The 23,634-nt window shown below is 36.7% G+C and overlaps 2 protein-coding genes across 2 annotated transcripts; one reads left to right on the forward strand and one right to left on the reverse strand.

Annotated features, from left to right (window-relative positions):
* The first annotated feature begins 1,126 nt into the window (after positions 1-1,126).
* On the forward strand, positions 1,127-3,046 carry LOC131153525 (auxin-responsive protein IAA34-like). Its single transcript, XM_058105875.1, has 4 exons — positions 1,127-1,331; positions 1,415-1,585; positions 1,699-1,810; positions 2,815-3,046. The coding sequence occupies exons 1-4, from the start codon at positions 1,175-1,177 to the stop codon at positions 2,855-2,857; spliced, it is 483 nt and encodes a 160-aa protein (XP_057961858.1). The 5' UTR covers positions 1,127-1,174; the 3' UTR covers positions 2,858-3,046.
* Positions 3,047-16,749: 13,703 nt separating this feature from the next.
* Positions 16,750-19,800, reverse strand: LOC131153645 (receptor protein kinase-like protein ZAR1). Its single transcript, XM_058106096.1, has 2 exons — positions 18,057-19,800; positions 16,750-17,814 (listed from the first exon to the last, which is right to left on the reverse strand). The coding sequence occupies exons 1-2, from the start codon at positions 19,528-19,530 to the stop codon at positions 17,147-17,149; spliced, it is 2,142 nt and encodes a 713-aa protein (XP_057962079.1). The 5' UTR covers positions 19,531-19,800; the 3' UTR covers positions 16,750-17,146.
* Positions 19,801-23,634: the final 3,834 nt, after the last annotated feature.

A 23,634-nucleotide genomic window follows, 5' to 3' on the forward strand; every position in this document is an offset into this window, starting at 1 on the left:
CGTGAGTATCCCTTTGCTACTAAACTTGTCTTGAACTTCTCTCATTCCTTTTCTAAAGTTGCTTCCTTCTTCTTTTACACCCACTTGCAACCTATCGTCCTTTTCCCTTATGGAAGCTCCACTAAATCCCACGTTTCGTTCTTATGCAATGACTCCATTTCTTCCACCATAGCACCCATCCATATACTTTTCTCTTGGTCATGCATTGTCTCTTGAAAAGTAGTTCAATCCTTGCAACTGGTAATAAGGGCATAAGATACCAGTGATAGTGTGGCTCTTTGTCTTTTAGTGATGGTCTTCCTCCATCACTAATACTCCATTATTAGTGATGGTTTTGAAAATCGTGACTAATAGTCAGTTGAAACCGCCGTTATAATCACCATTTTGTAAGCGTCACTAACACTAACAAGTATTAGTGACGACTTTCTATTATTAGTAACGGTTTGAAACCGTCACTAAAAGTCTTTTTTTTTTTTTTTTTTGTAGTGAATTAGGAGTTATGCCCCCCTAATTCCTTCCCTTAATTGAGTTTTATTCCAAGAAGACTTCTCCTTGCCGAGTCCTTCTTATGGGAAACCTCAAGGACAATATTTTCAACTCAATTCCAAGTCTTTCGCTGGCAATTGTAAGATAACTAATCTCTCATCCCATAACCCCTTCCCAACCCCTCCCAAGTTATGCACACTATTGCCTAAATTAACCTTGGCATCAAACCGCAGTAGCCAAAGTCAATCAACCAGCAAACATATCTAGGACAATGTGTCAGATTTCTGCAGCAATTCTCATTAATTTGGTCTTAACTGGTAGCTCAATTCTGATGCCTCACTCATGGACTTGGACCTTTGCCCCAGTGTTGGGTTGCAGAATCCGGACTTACTTCTGCCAGGATCACTACGGCCATGCCTTGTTCTTCTGGCTTTTACCATACATCCCTGCTCTTGCATGCTGGTAGCAGCAGAAGAAGATAAGCATACCTCCATGATTGATGATGGGGTTCTGTCTTTCGTGTCTTCTTTCTCAAACCACTTGGCTGCTTCTACCTCCACTAATTTTTTAATGCAACTTGATGAGTAGTTCCTCCCGGAACCCAGTGGTATAAATAAATAGAGGATAACTCTTCTTAGTTCTGTCCCATGCATATATGCAGTAACTAAACTAACTCTGCAGGCTTCAAATGGACTCAAGTGCCCCACACTGCATTCTTAACCCTTCAACTTTCTACCCAATGCACTATCAGATGAAGGATGACAATGGTGGGAATGGGATTGATCTGGATCTCAGCCTAAGCACCCAGCAGCCCCAACCTCATTATTGCTATCCCTATAGCCATTGTATATAAGCCACTTTTTGCTCATCTTTCCTTTGCTTACTCTTATTTTACTTTAACGTTTTTTTTTTTTTTGGTTTGGTGTAGTAGTAAGATACGAAGATTACGCTGAGAATGAGATAGAGGAGGGAGTCCAAAGCAAAGAGAGGTGGGTGTACGTGAAGGTGAACATGGAAGGGGTCATTATTGGTCGCAAAGTCTGCATTCTGGATCACTCTAATTATTCAAGCCTTGCTTTTCAACTGGAGGACATGTTTGGTTAGACACGCTGGAGTTTTGTTTTTGTTCTTCGTTTCTGCTTTTGTTTTGTTTTTCTTGCTTCGCGTATGAATGACAGAACTCAAGGTTGTCAGTTTCTGGGTTCTGATCAGGTAGACAGTATTCATTATCTGGGCTACGGCTGTTCCAGGCAGGCTCTGAGTTCACCTTGTTTTATAAGGACAGAGATGACAGTTGGAGGGCCGTTGGTGACATCCCATGGAAGTATGTTCTCTCTTCCTGCATATATCTAGATCCACATATTTAAGTTAAATACTTTTTACAAGAAGTACTTGTTTTTTAATTAGTTTTTAAATAGGAACAGGGTAATGCTGGTGACTTTAAAATTTTAAATTGAACCTAATATACAGTTTGGTTTGGTTAATCATTGAGACATCTACCTAAAAACCTATTAACCAAATTTCAGTTAATTTTTAAAGTGATTTGGTTTTGATTTTCATTTTTTGGAAACCCAAAAAATTTTGACTCAGAATATGATTTGATTAAATGAACCGCACTCAACACTACCTGCGATAGCCTCGGCTCCTAACCTATGCACAGTGCACATGTGCATTATATGTTAAAATTTTACCAAATATAATAACTAAAAAAAATCTGATTCAAAATAGTCTAGAATCACTTAATTCATACAATTATCTTTTTATTTTGTGAAAAACCTTAGCATGTAAATTACGGAATTACCTATTAATTGAGAATTTTATTTTAATTTTTAGACTCGTAGAAGATGGCATTTTTTAATTAATTAAAATTGTCTTAAGTTCTTTTAGTTAATTAATAGTGTGTTAAGCTCTACAACCTTCATATGTTTATCAAATTATCTAATCAAGAGTTGGTGAAATTTGGCAGGGAGTTTGTAAATTGTGTGAAGCGGCTAATGATTGTGCGGAAAGAAGAACCATTTCTTCCTTTCTCATCTTCATTCTCCTAATTAATATTTAAAAAGTTGAAAAATTATATAATGAATTTGTAAAATTATAGAATTATAAGTATTTGAAAAAAAAAAATCATATATAAGTGTTATTTCATGGCTTTGCATTCTACCCGCCTACTAGTGAAGTGTTTGAAATGGCAGCCAGTAAATGAATGTGCAAATCATGACAGTGGACATTGGGTGGATGACATTTTTGTTTTTAGTTCATTTTTCTTGGCTGTTGACACTTACCAAAACTAGTAGACATTAATTTGTTGGACTCTCTGCAACTTGGTAGATTTGGAAAAGGTGGTTCTCAGGCTTTTGAGATTCAAAGTTGAAATTTGACAGTGGCCAGATTTTCCCCCTGTGGGTTACAAACAGGAAGATGACGGTTTCTTCAATGTCTTGCACCAAGAGCCATGAGACAAAAGTACTTTTTTGTGTTGTTTTTTGTTTTTTTTTTTCAAAGCAATCAAGTGTTTTTTTATGATATTTAAATGAATAAAGTTTTAAATTTTGATGTTAAACGTCTCGATGAAAAGAGATTCGTGATAAAAGGTGTTTTGTTCTTGTTATTTGGATTCTTTTAATAATGAAAATTTAGAAAATCACATCAATCAAAAATATATTTATTGTACAAATGAATGTGCAACGGAATACCGAATCACACAATGCAGCAACTAATAGTGAAATATATAGAAAACACAACCGTATAGATTATATGAAAGTAATAAAATAATGACATGAAGAATTATGTGGTTCGGCAATGGCTACATCCACGGGAGCGAACGATTGTGAATTTTCAATATCTTGTGTCCAAAGACATAGAGTTACAATATACAGCATGTATATAAACCTCTCTCCACCCCCCCCCCCCCCAAAGGTTTTTTCCCCCGAAACCCGACCTATCTAACTTCCTAATTAAAAATTTGAAAAACAACGCTGGGTAATCGAGCAAACCCGTTGACGGTTTCAAACATACCGTCGACAGTTTAATGTCGAGACCAAACTGTCGATATAACAATGCAAATCTGTCGATTGTTTCTTCTGCAATTGAACAAAATCGTCGACGGTTTTAGACAAATTGTCGCTAGTTTCTTCCTGCAAGCCAACTTCACTGTTTTCTACCATGTTTATTGTACATGCGTTCCACTCAACATATGAGCCACATATTACAATAATTTCCACCTTGGTGAATATACACTCATTAGGAGAAAATCGAAAACATAACCCCCTGCTCCACCTGAGACAATAGGTTGGGACCGCCTTCCGTCTAACAACTGGAGACATTAAGCAAGTCCAAGCAATACTTGAACTTATCCGTGGTAACATGCTTTGTCAAAACGTCGGCATCATTCTCAGAATTTTGAACTTCCTCAAGCACAAGTTCACTAGAAGAAACCAGCTCCCGGATCCTGTGAAACCTCGCATCTATATGTTTGGTTCTCACATGATACACTTGGTTCTTCACCAAATAAATGACACTACGACTATCACAATGCAGCTAATCTCCACCTTACTATATACCCAATTCCTTGACTAAACCTGTAAGCCACATGGGGTATCACATTCTCCCTCACTTATAGAACGCAACGTCCTCGTTGCGAACCCACATTTACAAACCCAGGCGATGTGAATCTCATCACACTTCTGGCTGGGTGTTGGCTCTGATACCATCTGTAACGCCCCAACCTGGGTCTGCTAGGGAGCACTGCGTCTCTCCTCCTCCACCTGGACCAGAGAACGGGGGGGCGGGCCTTATCGGACTAATGACTGGCCCCACAAACCAACACATGTTCTTTTCAGTGTGTTTTGTCCTTACTCACACACTTCTTGAGAAAACTTCCCAAGAGGTCACCCATCCCAAGATTGCTCCAAGCCAAGCACGCTTAACCGTGGAGTTCTTATGAGAAGGCTTCCAAAAAGAAAGGTACACCTTGTTGATATGAGTAGTAACATCTAATCTTTTAAATCCTTCATCCATGGGATATCACAAAAAATCCACTTGACTGCATCTCAATGTTGTCTATCCATATTTGAAAGAAACTTACTCACCACATTGACAGCTTCTACTGGATTTGATCTTGTACATACTATAGCATACATTAAACACCCCATTAATCATGCTAAACCTCTCCAAAACTTTCTCCACATAGCCACCCCGAGATAACCACAATCTCCCTGTAGCTCTGTCCCTGTGAATCTCCATCCCAAGAATTTTCTTGGCCGCACCAAAATCCTTCATGTCAAATTCTTTATTCAACAAAGTCTTCAACTGATTTACCCCAATCATATCCTCCGCAGCAATCAACATGTCATCAACATAATGCAATAGAAAAATAAGCAAACCATCCCCAAGACTCTTCACATAAATGCAGCAGTCATACTCACACCTCCCGTAGCCAATCTTGATCACGTAGGAGTCAAAACGTTTGTACCATTGCCTTGGAAACTACTTCAGCTCATAAAGTGACTTCCTCAGTTTACAAACCAAGTGCTCTTGTACAGGTTGATTAAACCCTTCTGTCTGTACCATGTACATCAGCTCCTCCAAATCACTATGGAGAAACGATGTCTTTATGTCCATTTGCTCTAAATGCATATCATAATGCGCCACCAATCTCAACACTACCTTGATGGAAGTGTGTCTGATCACAAGGGAGAAGATCTCCTTATAATCAACTCTTTTCCTCTATAAGTATCCCTTTTCTACTAATCAAGCCTTGAACTTATCTCCTTCATTTTTTGATACTGTTTCTTTCTTCTTATACACACACTTGCATCCTATTGCCTTCTTCCCTTTTGAAAGCTCCACCAACTCCCACGTCTAGTTCTTATGCAATGATTCCATATCCTCCACCATAGCACCCATCTACCTACTTTTTTCTTAACTATGGACTGCCTCTTGAAAAGTAGTAGGATCCTTGCAACTGGTGATACGTGCATAAGACACCAGATCATCAAATCCACACCTAGGCGGTGGCCTGATAGTGTGTCTGAGTCTGTGTATAGCTATATTGTGATCCTGCTAGTCTCCCGAACTAGAACTCCCTATATTCTGAACATTTTCATCATTGTCCTGAGTCTCTAACTCCACCTATACCACATGTTCATTTTTGTTGCAGTTTTCTGGTATCTGTTTCTCTTTATTTTCCTCTTGAGTACACTGCAACATGACTTTCTCATCAAAATCATGTCTTTACTAACCACCACCTTGTTTGCCATTTGATCCCATAGTTTGAACCCTTTCACACCTTTCTGATAGCCCATAAAAATTGTCAAATTTTTGGTCATATCCCTATTTTGACTATGATAAACCACAATATCTCATCTTTGTGTTTTGAGTATTTGAACATGTTTATTTTTCTTAGCATGGATAACAGACGAGAAATGGAAGCTGTAAGAGCACCTAAACAAGCATATCCAGGTGTATTCCATGGAGTTACAAAGGAGCCGCGCATGAAGATCGATTTATGTTTCAAGTTGTATTATGTTTTTTATATTTATCATTTGGGTCTGTAACCTTATATGGTCTGTAATAATTAATGCATTTCATGCATTATAGGACAGATAAGCTCAATGACCATAGCTGGACCTTAGGGAACACCCTTCGGTCGACCGAATTCAAATGCCTTAGACTGAACTTAGGACTCACAAATCTGCATGAAAAAGTTCCCTATTGTATAAAAAATAAACATCATATGAATAGGGTTAATATATAAAGGGATCATGACTTATATGCATAAAAAATGCATGTTCGGTCGACTGAACTGGGAAGTGGTCAACAATTTGACCATGGCTCGGTCGACCGAACCAGACCAGTTCAATTATGCTGGTCGACCGAACTGCCCTGAGGTCAACAGTTTGACCCTTCGGTCGACCGACCCAATATGTTGCAACGCTATGGTCAATCGAAGTTCCTTAGGTGATGTCCCAACTACCTAGTCGACCGAACTTCATAGTTCAAAGTGTCCCGATCGACCGAACCACGCTAAATTGGAAAATCACTTTCAAATCTTCTGAGACGGTCGACCAACAACTCAGTTCATTTTCTCCATAGTAGACCGGACTTGGACACTTGGTCAATCGAACCTTAAGTTCGGTTGACCAACCCTCTCGGGTTGCTGAATTTTTTATCGAGAGTTAAATTGGGTTAATTTTAATTAAACTCACTTAATTTTTTTCAAAAATACCCAGCGTGTCCCGAACGACTATAATTTTTCTAACTTCTATATATAGCCCATCATTTGCAAAGATTAGTAAGAGATTAGGAGTTGTGATTAAGAAAAAATTCTTAGAAAATATTTTTGCCCAAAATCCTCATACTCCTATAATTCTTCAAATCTATTGCCAAAATTCTACATCTTGTGTTCATCTATCTACTTAACTTGAAAGGTAGTATTTCTTATATCTTTTGCATAAGACATTCTCTCCCTTGTTTCAAAATTGTTTATGTGTTGATTTTTTTAGAGATACCTAAGGTTTTTATCATAATATTTCGTTCATAAATATCTGATTGGGAAAAACCCTTGAGTGGCGTAGAACCTTGCATCCTCATTGCAAGTGTTCATAAGCTTGATTTGTGCTTTGATGAAAATCTTTTGAGCATGCGTAAAAACCCTATTATCCACTGTGCTTATTAATTGAGAAACATTATTTGAGATATGTATTAGGGTTATTGTGAGCTTATGATCAATCACATCACAAACATATTAGCTTGACATCAAAAGCCTCACTCTCACATACACACATTGATTCATATCCTATTGAAAGTTACCACATTGGTTAACAAAATCTCACAAAAGCTTAATATCCTATCATCTGTGAGTGCATTATTTAGTTGAGCATATTGATGCATATTTCCTTAGTGTAAGAAGCATATGTTTGTACACAAAGTTTTATATCATTCGTTGTATTTCAGGCATGGGTCTGAAAAGGGAGACTAACCCTGTTAAATAGTTCCATACTGACTTAAGCCCGGTTAGGAAAGCTAGGTGCATCATCCTAGTAAGGCATGTTGGTTGAGGTTAGCTCTTGAATTGAACTGGTTGTAACCGATGCCGCTCCACCCGTTAAGTGAGCTTATAATGTAATCCTTGTGCGGGTGTGCCAAGGTGGGGATGTAGGCAATATTGGTCGAACCCCGATAACATATCGTGTCTCTATTTATATTTTCGCATTTCATATTTACCGCACGTGTATGTTATAATGTAAATGATGCACATTATTTAAATTTCCGCACGTTATATTTATCTACACATTTGGAACTGCATAGACAGACCCTAAGTTGTGAATATACTACTACTGTTTAGGTCAAACTTAGGAAAAAGTTTTAAATTCCAATTCACCCCCCCCCCTTCTCTCTCGGGAATACACCAAAACTAACAAAAATTCACCATCTAGACTTAGCATCAAACTTTGATCTTCCTTACTAAAAATGTGCACATAGGCTGGACGACCAATGTAGAGACCCGAAGGAATTATATTAATTAAATAATAAAAGGAGAAAGAAAGGAAATTATAAAGGGGGGGTCACAGTAGGTCCGCGTTCGTTGACGAAGTGGCTTATTGTGATCGTCGACGACGACACGTGTCTCGTTGACGAGGAGATACTGAGAGGCTATTTTCAGCTCTGAATTTTGTCGACGAGAAATAGCCATTCGTCGACAAACTTCCTTCGTGGCCTCATTGACGAAGTGACGTGTCTCGTCGACGAAGGCCAGTGTATAAATAGCGTAAACTCAAATTTTCTGCAAAATTATGTGTAGAAAACCCTCTCTCTCTCTCTCTCTCTCTCTCTCTCTCTCTCTCTCTCTCTCTTATGTTCGTCCTCTCCCCCTTTTCTCTAAGATTTTGGGCCAAATTATTACTGGTTCAACGATTTGAGGCCACAACAACACTCCTGAGGAAGTTTTCTTCAAGTCTGCTAGAGTGGATCGTTGGTAGGACTGACTTGAATTTCATCCTAAATTCAAGGTAAGACTTTTTTATTTAGTATTTGGCTTTTCTGTAGTTGTAAGAAATGTAGTACTCAAAAAAATACTAAAATTTTGTTCAGGGAGATATGGTTTCAGGGTGTGGAACGGGGAACCCTACGAGTGTAAGACTAGGCACTGGAGGGGCATTTCGGTAGTCAGGTAAGGGAAATATGCTATGCTAGGAATTTTAGAAAATTTATCAAAAAATTTTGTTTGTACTAGCGTTATTATTCAATTTTCTAGAATTTTAGTATTATTATATCAGGAGATGCAAATTTTAAAGCATGAGATTTAATTACTTTATTGTGTGGCATGAGTTTATTATAGTTTAGTGAGGTATTTATAAAGTTTTACAAATATCATGTTTTACAGCTTATTAGCAGGAAAAATTGATATCAGTTTCAAATAATATGATTTAAAGTATTATTCAGTATGTCATGACTTCAAATCCATAACACTCAGTTATTCAGTTTATTCAGCTATTCAGTCAGAAATTTAGATTATGCAGAACATATTAAAGATGTTATGGTTATTCTATATCATGGTAAAAACAGTAAGATAAATATATATATATATATATATATATATCAGTATTAAATAGTATTAAACCCTGTAGAGATACTCAGTCAGATTCAGACAGCAGAGCACGGTACTGTTGCTATTTCAGATTAGAATGCAACCACATATCTCAGAGAGTGTGTGGATTCCATCTAACCGCGCCAGAAGAGATTGCAGTCTCCCCAGAAACCTGGGTTGAGGTGGACGGTTAGATGAGATAAAGTAATAGTATGTCCGGAGAGACTGCAGTGGGCCAGACGGTTGATAGAGATATGGATTGACTTGCCTGGTAGGCCAACTAGAGTAAGTCCCGCTTACGGGCCGCACAACCCTGTCATGAGGGGTTAAATCATGACATTCAATTCTCAGGGTATTATCATAGTTATTTTTATATATATACAGATATACAATGCAGTAACAATATTATTATATTATTAGAATTATATGTGAATAGAAAATTCAGATATTCAATTGTATTTTAACCTATAATAAACGTGATATGTTCAGTATACTAGACTAGCAGTTTTATAATCTCAAGTACTATAATAGTAGATTTAAATGTGTAACTCAGTAGCCACATATTAGTAATAGCATATTTCTTCTTATTGAGCGATGTCTCATCCTAGTGACTTACCATTTTTTCAGGTGAACCAGCTAGGCGAGCAGATCAGGCTCGCAGATAAAGGAGTTCCTACGCTGCCCTTTTTGGAAGGGTAGGTGTTTCTGTGGTGTCAGTGGGTTGGGGGTAGATCCCAGGACTTTGATGACGTCACTAGGTATATTGTGATATATATTTTGGCACTTTTTAGATTTCTAGTATTGAATATAGTTGTTTATAGTATCATATTTACCGCTGCTTAGGAATGTATTGTGTACAAAATTTTCCTCAGTGCTCCTTTGGGCCTGAGATGTTTTCAGTAGTATTATAGACCTTTTTGCTATATGTTTTAAATATATTAAGGAAAAAATGGTATATAGTAGCTGGTCGTTACAACCAAATACTCTCAAGTCGAAGTTGTCCCGCCTTGAACCCGGTATTGGGACCCAGGGTGAATTAGTAACCTAACATATTCCTGTATCATACAAATCACCAATGATACAATACCAAATAAATGAGAGTTCGACCCCGTGGAGTTCCCAAGCACCCTATACACATTGACAAAAACAACAAATAGGCAGCGAAAAATATTCTTTCTATATATACATCGTATAATACCAAAGTCTATACAAAAGGAGTCTAGGTTCCATAAAACAAAACATAACTTGGGTGCCAACCATGCCCCAAAAATGACAACCCGATAAAGTCCTAGCACTTACACAAGCACTATCTACAGTACACCGACCACTACGCTCCCGACACAAGGTCGCTAGTTCCGGTTACTCGAAGGACCTGAAAAAAAAAATATGTACGTACAATAGGGGTGAAGCCTGCTCAATTACCATTTTATCCTTCTCTTTATTAAATTATTCCATATATCACGGTTCAGGTCTTACAGAAGTAGTTTACCACATAACCTGTCCACACCTCCTCTGCAACTTTCCCCTCTAGTGATGCCCTTGGTGATCAGTTAACTAAGAAGCACACCATACTCACCAACTTGGCCCAGAAGTTCTTTGCAAGCCATACATTCAACTTGAGACACCAAGCTCTTTCATCTAGAGTACGATTAATCCTTTCCATCACACCATTTTTTTTGTGGTGTCCTGCATACTGTAAAGTGTCTCCTTATGCCATGTTGCTTGCAAAGCTCTATGAATCTCGAATCAGCATACTTCGTTCCATTGTCTGACCTGAGGCATTTAATCCTCCTCCTGGTCTGATTTTCCACCTCATCTTTCCACGATTTAAACCTGAAAAATGTATCTAACTTGTGTTGCATGAAGTACACCCAGACCTTTCATGAGTAATCATCGATAAAACTCACGAAGTACATGTCCACCCCGTGATGCTACCTTCACTGACCCCCAAAGTTCCCAATAAAATTAAATTCTTCCATAGATCCGGTATGTGCCTATCATCACATAATGTTCTCACAACACTATCAAACATTTTATTTCTTATGTTTCATATTCCAACAATTTTACATGAAGGGTTCATCATTTTCCATCAAAACAGAACTAGAATTAACTAACCTGTAGGTGCTGAACCAATCTTTATTTGGTATCATGTGATGAGAGCACATCGAATCTAGGATCCAAGAATTCGTGAGGCGATCTGAACCCGATGAAATAGAAAGCATATCACCATCACTGCTCTCTGAGTCTCCTTTTTCCACTACAATCGCTAACTTTGAAGAACCTTCTTGATTTTATACATTCCCCTTCTTCCTTTCCGAACACTTCGATTTTATGTGCCCCTTTTTTCCGCACTTAAAACACTGTATGTCCTTCTTCTCTTGAATAGTGACTGAGACTTATTATTACTCGATCCACTCCAGAACTTGCTTCTCCCACGTTCCTGGTTACCCTTCACCACAGGCCCTTCACCTTGTGAAATCTTATCGTTGGCTTTTTTTTTTTTATGAAAATCCAACAGAGCGCTTGCAACCTCTTCCAAATTCAAGGTTTCTTTATGTTAGAGTTGTAACTAGATTTTCATACGTATAAGACACAGGTAGGGAATTCAATAGCATCAACGCCTTGTCTTTCTCCTCTAACTTCACATCAACTTGCATCAAATCACTTATAATATGATTGAATACATTGATGTGTTGGCTCAAATCCGAACCCTCTGCTATCTTAAGCCAATACAACTTCTATTTAAGATACAACTTGTTTGTTAAAGACTTAGACATATATCGGCTTTCAAGTTTCCACCAAACAGCCACAAAAGATTCCTCATCCATGACATGATACAACACGTCATCAACCAGACAAAGCCTGGTAATGGCCACAACCTTTACTTCCAACTTGTTTCATCCATGCCTTCCGGTTGACTTCTGTATAATGCCTTCACCATACCCTACTGCACTAACCGATCCTTAACCCTCTTCTGACATAGTTCAAATTTTCTCAATCCATTGAACTTGACAACATCGAACTTTGCAGAAGAAATCCCAAAAGCCATTGAAAACTTTTTCTCTGATACCAATTTGTTGTGCAAATGAATGCACAATGGAATACAATCACACAATGCAACAACTAATAATGAAATACACAAAAATTAGAATCACGCAAATTATATGAAAGCAATAAAACAATGACATGTAAAATTACGTGGTTCGACAATGCCTACATCCACAAGAGCAAACAACTGTGAATTTTCACTATCTTGTGTCCAAAGACATAGATTTACAACATATAACATCTATATATAACCCTCCCGGAGGTTTTTCCCCCGAAACCCAGCCTATCCAACTTCCCAATTCAAAATTTGAAAAATAGTGCAAGGTAATCAAGTAAAACCGTCGACGATTTCAAACAAACAGTCGACGGTTTAATGCCGAGACCAAACAGTCGATATAACACTGCAAATCCGTCGACTGTTTCTTCTGCAACTGAACAAAATCGTCGACGGTTTTAGGAAAACCGTCGCTGATTCTTCCTGCAAGTCAACTTCACTATTTTCTGCCATTTTTTTACTGTACATGTGTTCCACTCAACATAAGAGTCACATATTACAATAATATTTGAATTAACAACTAAAAGAAAGATCGGTACTTTGAATCTTTTATTTTCTTCAAAAGGAATGAAGAGGATAGTATAAAACTATTTTTTGAAATACCTTTTTACCGTATTTGAGAGTATACATTTGGGATCATGAATTTGAGTTTGAATGGATTTGAACAAATTTTAATACAATTTTATATTAAAATTTTTTTTCGAATTCACACGAATTCAAATTCATGGTCTCATCCAAACATAAGGTTTATGAATATTCTTTAATGTTTCAACCAATTGCACAGCTTGGTCCCTCGACCCAACGGACCTCCAAACGACTAAAAAAAAAATCTAAAAATATTAAAATAAAGTTAGGCAATATCTCTAGTAAAGTTAGGTAGTCACATGTAAGATAATTATGTCTTTTATAGAATTATAGTTAATGTCATTGTGGGAATAATTTGTACACATTGCAACACACAACCAGCTCAAAATAAACAGAAAAATTTAATAAATTGAAAGGCAAAAAAATTAGCAAATATACATTGTACAAAAAATTACTTACTACATGAAATCCAAAACCCTCAGCTACATAGCATGATTGCACACATATATATTGTATATAAAAATGTGAATATTTTACATTATTTTTTATGAATAAAAATATTTTTATTATTTAAAATTAGAAAAACATTTTTTTTTAAGAGTGGGGTAAATTCAGGTATTCAATTTTTAGTTTGGTTATAAGGAAAATGTAATTCGGTTAACCGAATTACCCGAATTATAATTAATTAATAATTAAATAAAAATTATTAATAATGTGATTTTATGCTAGGGTTCCAAACTTCCAATGTTCCATTCGACCATTCTCAGAATCCTTTCCCATTTGGCAATTCCCATTTCAGCATACAAACTATACATTCATATTTTTTTTCTATAATTAATTTTAATTTTATTCGGTTAACCAAATTACCGAAAATTTGGTTTGGTCGGGTATGGTTCGGTTAAAGAACTCAATTCAGTCGGTTCGGTTATGCGGTGGGGTTAACCGAATAAAAAATATGGTTAATTATGTTAATTGGCCGAACCGATCGATTGCACATCCGAGACTTACATATCCTAAACATTTTTAAAAGTGACATAAACTCCATTAACTATCTATTTAATTATACAAGGATTTCTTATATTAAATAGTAAAAATCATTAAATCTAATGGATAAGTATCATGTGCATGAATCATAATAATTAATAACTTTTAAAAACAAAACTGTCCTTATTAGCATTAAAAAAGTTACAAGAATCATATATATATTTAGACAAATTATTAGATACATATACGAGGTGTATACATTGAATCTAATATGATTTTGCCATGTGTAGAAAAAATTACTTAACTTATTTAAATACATACACACGAAAAAATCATATTGGATTCGATATATACATCTAGTGTATCTAAAAATTTAATATTCTTAAACCTATCAAAAGAAATGGTCCATAATCGCATAAATTGGCGGAAAATGATTCATATATCCGACCCCACTTAACGAGACTAAGGTTTGGTTTTATTGTTGTTGTATTGGTAGATTTAAAAAGAAATAGGTAGGTATTACAAATAGGTTTCTTCGTCATATCTATAGAATAAAATTTATTAACCATAACTTTTCTTGGGCTTATTAGGACAATTTTGTTAAAAATAATAATAATCATACGTATAGCACATGATGTTAATATATTAAATTTAACGATTTTCGATAATAGAATAGGACTTTTGTAATTAAATAGATAATTTAAGGAGTTTCTTAGAATCACGTTTAAAAGTTAAGGAATGCTTTGTGATATTCTAATTACTTTAACAGGTGTACGATTTTTATTCAAAAAAATAAATAAATACAACTATAGTAATAGAAATTACAATTTGAAAATTTATATGATAAGTCGGCTTTTGAATTGGCCTAAATAATTTTTGCGAATGATTACTTAAAAAGATGCAATTTTAATTTGATCTTTAAGAGATGAGCTTTTCATATTAAAAAGTTTATTAACTCATGTTTATTTTGTGGCTTTTTATTTTATTTATTTTTCACCTTTTACAAATATATTTATTATGTTTCTCAATCTTTTCAAATTTTGCTTAAATAAAAAACCCTTTTATTTGATTTCCCCTCTTTCTTTTCTAAAGGTATTTTTTTATTTTTTTATTTTTTGAAAAATGGTTTTTAGTTTTTTCTTTAAAAACAACACAACAAATAAAAAAATATATAAAAATAGAAAAAGGAGGGCAAATAGGTCCAACTCCTTATTGATGGTAATAAATGTAAAATCTACAATCACATGATCCATATTCAAAAAATAGGCACATGGAGGGTACTCCTTCACGACCGCCGGCGTCGCCTTCGCGTCCCGGACCTACTTCCGGCTGGGGGAGTTGAAGGACTTGTCGGCGTCGTCGGTGGCTGCCAAAATGCGCTGCAAAGTGGAAAACAGAGGCGAGGCGAAGCCCAGGATCCTCATGTCCATACTTGTAACTCTTCAAATCCTTCTGCTCTGGGTTGGAATTGAAAATGATAGTGCAGAGAACTGAAATTGGGTTGTGGGAAATCTTGGGAATGATCTCTCAGGAAGGAAATTGCTTGATTTGACCCGGTTGAGTGTGGATGGAGAGGAGAGAGGTGTGCATGTGTTCTTACAGGGAAGAGGACGGAGGAGGGGGATGGAGGACTTGGGAACTTCCCAACAATAATATGCTGCCTGGTTTCGTGATACACAAAAATATTTTACTCTAGCAAATTTTAATCTCCTTAATAAACAGAAAATTATTCATGCAAGTTTGGCGACAAACGTCTCACGTGCATGTTTCGTGCGTATGAATGAAATGATGGGGGGTAGGTCGTTGGATGAAAGGAAAATAAAGCAGGTCGCGACTGAGAATGTCAATTCTTCTAAAATATTAAAGCGGGGGGATGGAGGACTGAGAAAATAGAAAAGAAAAGAAAGACAGCTAGTAAGTGATTTGATTTTCGCCACGGTGGTGGGAGTCCACCCTCCCCTCAATTTGCGCCAATCTGGTTTGGTAGGACTGCTGTCCTTCTCCCCCTTTATCTCTGTGTGGGGTCTTGTCGTTTCCTTTTCTTTGTTTGTTTAATTTTTTCTCTTCGCATGATTGAACCTACAAATGCAAAAGAATATTGGATTCCTTTCTCTGGAAAATGGGGACCTCACACTCCTCTGACTGCTGAATTGAATTAGTCTCCCCTTTGTTTGCCCTTCCATTGCAACCCTTTTTTTCTCTCAAATTTAATTCAAAGTGGAGCTTAGATTTCAAATTTAAAACTTAATTATATTTGTTTTGATTTATATACAATTTAAGTATAAAATTTGAACTTCTATGCTTTCAAATAAGAGGTAAGATCAGTTGGTGTCTTCTCTTTAGTAAATTAATTCATGTTCTTCCTTTTGCTCTTTTGTCTTTGATGGTTGCTTGACTTTTTTAACAAGGGCCACAATGGAATTAGATTTTCATTTTACCCTGCGTTCTCATGCGCCGACAGTTAATTGTCTTCACAAAAATCCATGACTAGACTGAACAGGAGGGTGGATGCAGTGCTCCAAAATTTTAAGCAGCCTTTTACTTTTTTCTTTTTTAGTTGCAAGTGAGAATTGTGGGTCATTTAATTATTGAAGGGTAAATTATTGGTCCTTAAAATTTTACACAATCATAATTAACAACTGCCTCAATATGAACTCCACAAAAGTAAAACGTGAGGAACATGAACAGGATCAGCAGACCTAACATTAACAATGGACCCAAAAGAAGATTTGAATCACCTTAAAACCTATGCTTAATTTGACTGTGAGACGTGGAAATGAACTTCAGAAAGAGCTGATAAAGAAGATGAATTAGGCTAATGTAAAAAATGATGTCTTAACCTTCTGAAAAAAGACTTTGAATAGAATATAATATAAAATCATACTAAATTTTGTCCAAATTCTGTCTGAAATCCATGTCCTCAAATACAACCTAATTATAAGGTGAAGGTGCTTTCATTTGTTCTAGTTTTTATATTTATTTTTAGCTCATCAAAACAATCCCAAACTGAATGTTTTTTTATTGATATTATTCCAGTCCTTGGCAGTTTTACAAAAATGAGCAATATGAAGACAGTCCTCCATCTTATTTTTCTATTCACCAATCAGTTAAAAACATGAGTTTAGAAAAAACAAGACAAATAATTACCTTCCATGACTAAAGAATACAGAATTACAGATTAGAGAAGGAGATTACAACACCCTTTTGCTTGCGTACAAACAGGCCAACTTGTGCAAAAACTATGGACAACTTCAATAGCTATCACCTTTGTTTACTGCAACACTGTCCATTCTGTGGTCATAGTTTCTCTGAAAATCCCAATTCTAATTCCATCTACTGCTCATCAATTCAAGTGGAAACTCTTCATTTTCAAACAAGATTTCGTAGAGTGATCATATGTTCTAATCAGAAGACATGGACAATCGGTCCAAAACATCAGAGACTTGCCTCATTGCAGGTCTCCTCTCCGGGCTGTTATGAACACATGCCATTGCAATCTTCAGAACTCCAACCATCTCCTCTTCCATGTCTGAATCTTCAGCCAAATATGGGTCCAAGACATCTGCAAGTGGCCTTTTCTCTTCGATGCAGAGCTGAATCCATTGAACAATGTCCATTTCCGAGTTACCCACTTGGATCATTGGTGATCTTCCCGTAATCATTTCAAGTAAGATTACCCCATATGAGTAAACATCCCACTTTTGGGATGGCTTTGCCATTTTCAGGGCCTCAGGAGCTTGATAACAAGATCCCAAGTAAGCAGAATTAACCGTAGTAGCTTCGGAGGGAGCACTGCTGCTTTGTTGCCTCTGTGGTTTTTCAGAAGCCATTCGATTGGACTGAAGGGTCGGGAATCCACCTGCAATGTTGGCAAGACGTCCAAGTCCAAAATCAGCAATGTGGGGTTCCATGTCGTGTCCAAGAAGAATATTGTTTGGCTTCAAGTCTCCATGGACATATTTTTTGGGGCTGAATTCGTGGAGATAGACCAATCCTTTTGTGGTTCCTTTCATGATTTTAAGCCGAATAGACCAGGACATAGGCGTAAAGGGTACCGTTCCAGCCTTCCCTGATGAATCAAAAACAATTGAGTGAATAAAAGTGTTCGATCCCCAATTGCAAGCCCGTTATAAGAAAGCCTATAATAGAATTAATATTAGAAAAAGACATTAAACAAGGCAACAGGTTTATGAATGGAACTTACTAAGGATGTAATCAAAAGCTTTAGCTGTAATAAGGTGCCAATTATAGAACTAATACTAACGCAGGAAATTAAAACAAGGGAAAGGGTTTATGAATGAAACAACTAACCATGAATTGCAGCGGAAAGGTTTCCGTTTGGCATGTAATCATAGATGAGCAGCTTCTCATCAACAGACCAGTAATAAGCTCTAAGGGTTACAATATTAGGATGCCTCAGCTTTCCAATAGCTTCTACTTCGGTCTGAAATTCCTTAAACCTCTGAGAGCCACCTTCACCTAATCGTCTAACTGCCAAGGTAAGCCCATCTTCAAGTACAACTTTGTATACAATCCCAATCCCACTCTTTCCTAGAACAAAAGCAGATGCTTTCAGAAGCTCATCAAGATCAAAAGCCACCTGTGTATCCAATGGCACGAGATCGTACTGCTCCACATTCTCTGATGGAGTTTCGGATTCATCCTTTCTGAAACAAAAACACTCCCTTCCCTTCCCTCTTTTTTCAAAATTATAGCCACTCTCATCCTTATGCTTACAACTAGCAAACACTTTTGAATAACAACACGAGAATAGCAGCCCAACCAGGCAGATTCCAACTACATCACTCACAATTATAGCAATCAAAGCAACCCTACTTAGTCCTCTTCCACTCTCACCCTTTCCAGCATTGTTGTCCGAATTCTGGGGAGGAGAGTTACCTGGAATGAAAGGAAATGAGGATGGTGAACTCGGGCCCAAAGTATCCGAAGAACACGGGTTCTTCAATGGAGGGCCACATAGCCCAGGATTTCCAATAAAAGCAGTTGGTCCTCTGTTCATTAGAGCACCATTTTGGGGTATTGGCCCGCTTAAATTGTTGAACGTGAGATCAATATAAACTTTCTCAGGAAGGTTTCCCAGGCTGGCAGGGATTGAACCATTAAACACATTATGAGACAAATCAACAGTTCCTTGCAAAGCAGACAAATTCCCCATGTCACTAGGGATTGAACCACCAAATTTATTGAATGAGAGGTCAAGTCTTTCCAGCAAAACCAAACCAGTACCAAACCCATCAGGCAAAGAACCAGTGAAATTGTTATGACTTAGATCAAGGTTTCTTAGTCTCTTACACCAAGTTAAAGACCTGGGCATCGACCCATTGAAAAAGTTCTGTGACAAATCTAGGGTTTGAAGGTACTTAAGCTTCCCAATTTCAGGGGGAACAGACCCAGATAAGAAATTTCCGTAAAGGACCAAGCTTTGCAGCCCTTGGGCTTGGAAAAGCTCAATAGGCAAGCTTCCAAAGAATTTATTGTTCCTTAAATTTACATGGCGGAGCTGAGAGAGAGACCCAACAGCCGAGGGAAGAAACCCAGAGAGTTTCTTCTTTGGAATGCTCAGCGACACCACTCTATCTTCTTTGCATGTAATCCCATTCCATAAACAAGGGGTTCGATCAGAAATGTTCCAGTTACTAAGAGAGCCCTCTGGGTCTTCTCCAATGGACTGCTTGAACGACAAAAGCGCAAACCCTTCATCATTCAAAGAGCTCACCAGACAATGAAAGTTGCAGAGAAGAACCCACAAAATCAGAGGAATCATCTCCTTCGGAACAAAAATTAGATTGTGCAAACCAAAAACAGAAATGGGTTTCACAGAACTTACCTTTCTCTCCCAGAAAATCAAGCAAATTTGGAGAGAAACAATGGACCTATCCCAGAGAGAGAGAGAGAAAGAGAAATGAAGAGAGTATGGTCGCTTTTACAGTAACGCAAGAGGGGGAAGTGCTGAGGAAGGCTTTAGCTCAAGGCCTCGGGAAGATGGACTACTGAGAAAAAAGAAACGGCCGAATAAAAATTGGCGAGAAAATCCAAAAGTTCCTCACTTACCAAACAATTTATCATGAGACGCTGCGGTGACAGCGATCGGACGGTAAATAATAAAAGATTGTTAATCTCGACCGTTGACAAGACATGATGTACCTTTTCTTGGGTAGAACAGAAGGTCGTGGTGTGATTATGACCATATGGTGGCCCCACCTGATATAGTTTTTAAACTAATCGATCGGCATTAACGGAGATGGAATCTCGACCGTCAATGATCACGCCGCCTCGCCAATTATGATCATCTAGCGGTTGGAACGTAAGCTCTTCAGTGGGTCCTGCAGGGCAGCACCTTCCTCCGATGCACGCCACGTATGTGGACATTCAGCTCGCCTGGCATGCCAGTGGAGCTGCGATTGTGAACTGTAATTCTCGTGATATTATAGAACAGAAAATGAGAGAAATTGACATGTGACTCGTGGAAGTAGCCGTTCGTCAGACTGTCCCAAAGTGACCGCTCTGAAGACTACTAGAAGGTGGGGGGGAATCCAAAAAGAAATGGTTTTTCCGGGTCGTAAGCATAAATAAAAGAAGTGTTGGGTCGAATGGAACTACGGCTGCCTCTACCTTCTTCTTCTTCTTGCTTTTCCTTTTTTTTTTGTTTGGGTCTAGCAGGACCACCCAAGCTTTAGTGTCTAGTCTGCTCGCATTCCAGAAAAAGTAGGCCTGTTACTTTACCCGTCTTTATTCATTTAAAAAAGGGAAAAAAAATAAATCAGTATAGTGCAGTTTTATTTTTATTTTTATTAGACATAATTTACTTTTATTATATTTTATTTTTATGTTTTGGTTCTTACAGTTATAAAATTTTTTAATTCTAGTATTATCTAAATTAGGGTTTTTCATGTGGTTGTACGTGATGCCACCGTTGTAAATGTGACTGGGAAGAGGGGTTGTGTTGCGATTTTATTTGATGAGAGTGTTTCTTAAAATAGGGGGAAATATAATTAGAAAATATTTCAACGTAGTCAATTAAGCATCAACCGCATGGAAGGGTAGGGGGTGAGCATTTGGTCAGCTTGGTTAATTTGATTAATTAATCGAGTTAATCAAAACATTTTGGTTTAAAATTCTCAATAATCGAACTGATTGAAATTTCATATTTAACAAAACTCAAAACCAATCGAATCGAATTTCAATTAAATAAGTTAACCGATATAACTAATTTAATATTTTTTATATATAAAATATATATATTTAATATATATATAATATAAAAAATAACTATAAAATATTTTAATATATAATATATAATTATTTATTATTAGTTTATACTATTTGGTTAATTCGATAATCGAATCGAATAATTTTTAACCAAATCGAATCGACCGAATTTACTCAGTTAATTTGGTTTTAATTGAATTATGTTCACCCCTATTGAAGGTTGTCACTTTTTATCTAACAATTGCAAGGAAACTAATTGAAAATGCAATAATTTTTCTTAAAATTTAGGGATTTATGTTGTGGGTAAACCCAAGATCACGAGTTCAATTCCTCCTTGAGAGTTTACCTTGGTAAATTACTAGGGGCGCGTCAATGGACGGGCGACTTTCACCCACTTGGGTTTGATTTCGCACCATAGTGTCCAAAAGTGGTGCGATGGTGACTGGCGTCCCCGAGTCATAAAAAAAAATTAAAATTATTTTTACATGATCTTTTTATTCTTTCTAAAATTCTTAAATTTTACTTTATTATCATTTTACATTATTTTTCTAATATTCTTAAATTTTTCTTTATTATTATTTTTATATTTTGTTAGAGATTTGCCTACGTCTATACATCATTTTCTAGCTTAATGATTATGCTAGAAAGCGTTAAGTTGAAAATAAAGGCCAAAAAAATGAAGGAAAAGGAAAAGGAAAAAAATAAATTAAGGATAAAAGAAGTATTTAAACCTTTTTTTTTTTTTTTAAATGTATGTACATGTATGATCTCAACAGATTAATTGTATAAAGTTTTATTATTCATTTACTTTACAGAACTTTCAATTTATGTTGCTACTGTTTTATGAGTAAATTATATTGAAAGAAGAGAAAGTGAATAAATTAGTTTGATTTATAAAATACTAATTATGAATAAAATAATTAACCAAACTTGAGCAGATCCTATCTTTGGAACGAAGATTTGGATTTGTGTGAATATAGACAATATGTAATATAAAATTATATTAAATTTTATTTAAATTCATCCAAACTCAAATTCGAGGATTGGAATTCATGTTCCCAAACGTAACATTAGTTCATTTAAAATTTTACCACATAAATATAAATCCTTTCATTTATCTTGATGTGTTGTGCAAATTAATGCGCAGTAGAAACAAACTCGGATCGTGTAATGCAGCAACCAACGATGAACAATACAGAAACACAATTTGTTAAATAACCTGCAGCTCCACTTGGGACAATAGGTTGAGACGGCTCCCACATAGCAACTGGAGATGTTGATCAAATCCAAGTAATGCTTGAACTTGTCTATGGTAATATGCTTTGTCAACATATCAGCTGCATTCTCAGAAGTGTGAACTTTTTCAAGCAGTAGTTCACCAAAAGTAACCAATTCCCTGATCCTGTGAAACCTCACATCTATGTGCTTGGTCCTCGTATGATACACCTGATTCTTCGCCAAATAAATGATATTCTGACTATCACAATGCAGTTGAACTCTACCTTATTGAATACTCAGCTCCTTGACTAATCATGTAAGCCACAATGCTTCCTTGGCAGCCTCAGCCATTGCCATATACTCCGATTCGGTAGTAGATTGTGCAACAAGTGACTTAACCATGAACTTCCAACAAATAGACCCTCCTATAAGGGTGAATACGTACCCTATGGTAGACGTCCTGTCGTCTAAGTCCCCTGCATAGTATGCATCCACATAACCTATCACTAAAGGATCACCTTGTTGTTTGCTGAACATGATGCCATGTCTGTAGTACCCCTCAAGTATCTGAAAATTCATTTGACTGCATCCCAATGTTGTCGACCTAAATTCGAAAGAAACTTGCTCACAACACCGACAGCTTGTGCCAGATCCAACCTTGTACAAACCATAGCATACGTCAAACACCTCAGTGCATTGACATATAAGACCTTTAACATGTCATGAACGTCATCATTTGTCTTTGGGCATTAGGCGGTAGACAATCTAAAATAATTCGCCAACGATGTACTCATCGGTTTTGCATTATCCATACTAAACCTCTCTAACACCCTTTCAACATAGTCATGTTGAGATAACCACAATCTCCAGGAAGCTCTGTCCCTATGAATCTCCATCCCAAAAAATTTTCTTAGACGCACCCAAATCCTTCATGTCAAACTCTTTGCTTAACAAGGTTTTCAAATTGTTGACCTCAATCATACTCCTCACAACAATCAACATGTCATCCACATAAAGCAACAGAAAAATGAATGAACCATCATCAATGCTCTTCACATAAACGCACCAATCATTCTCATATCCCCTATAGTCAATCCGTATCATGTAGGAGTCAAAGTACTTGTACTACTGCCTTAGAGACTGCTTTAGCCTAAAAAGTGATTTCCTCAGCTTACAAACCAAATGTTCATGTCCAGGTTGACTAAACCCTTTTGGTTGTACCATGTAAATCAACTCCTCCAAATCACCATTGAGAAATGTTGTCTTTACATCCATCTGCTCTAAATGCATATCGAAATATGCCACCAATTCCAACACTGCTCTAATGGAAGTGTGTCTGACCATAAAGGAGAAGATCTTATCATAATCAATCCCTTTCCTTTATAAGTAACCATTTTCTACTGACATTGAACGTTTCACCTTCTGCTGTTCAGCACACCAA

This window comes from Malania oleifera, chromosome 4 (genome assembly GCF_029873635.1).
Source record: "Malania oleifera isolate guangnan ecotype guangnan chromosome 4, ASM2987363v1, whole genome shotgun sequence".
NCBI classification, from domain to species: domain Eukaryota; kingdom Viridiplantae; phylum Streptophyta; class Magnoliopsida; order Santalales; family Ximeniaceae; genus Malania; species Malania oleifera.

Bases quoted from the DNA above. Each gene is read 5' to 3' on its own strand.
- LOC131153645 (XM_058106096.1), bottom strand. From the start codon at position 19,530: ATGATTCCTCTGATTTTGTGGGTTCTTCTCTGCAACTTTCATTGTCTG. The intron at 17,815-18,056 runs GTTAGTTGTTTC...TTGATTCATCAG, and splicing joins CCTTTCCGCTGCAATTCATG to GGAAGGCTGGAACGGTACCC.
- LOC131153525 (XM_058105875.1), top strand. From the start codon at position 1,175: ATGGACTCAAGTGCCCCACACTGCATTCTTAACCCTTCAACTTTCTAC. The intron at 1,586-1,698 runs GTTAGACACGCT...GGTTCTGATCAG, and splicing joins TCAACTGGAGGACATGTTTG to GTAGACAGTATTCATTATCT. The intron at 1,811-2,814 runs GTATGTTCTCTC...GCAACTTGGTAG, and splicing joins GTTGGTGACATCCCATGGAA to ATTTGGAAAAGGTGGTTCTC.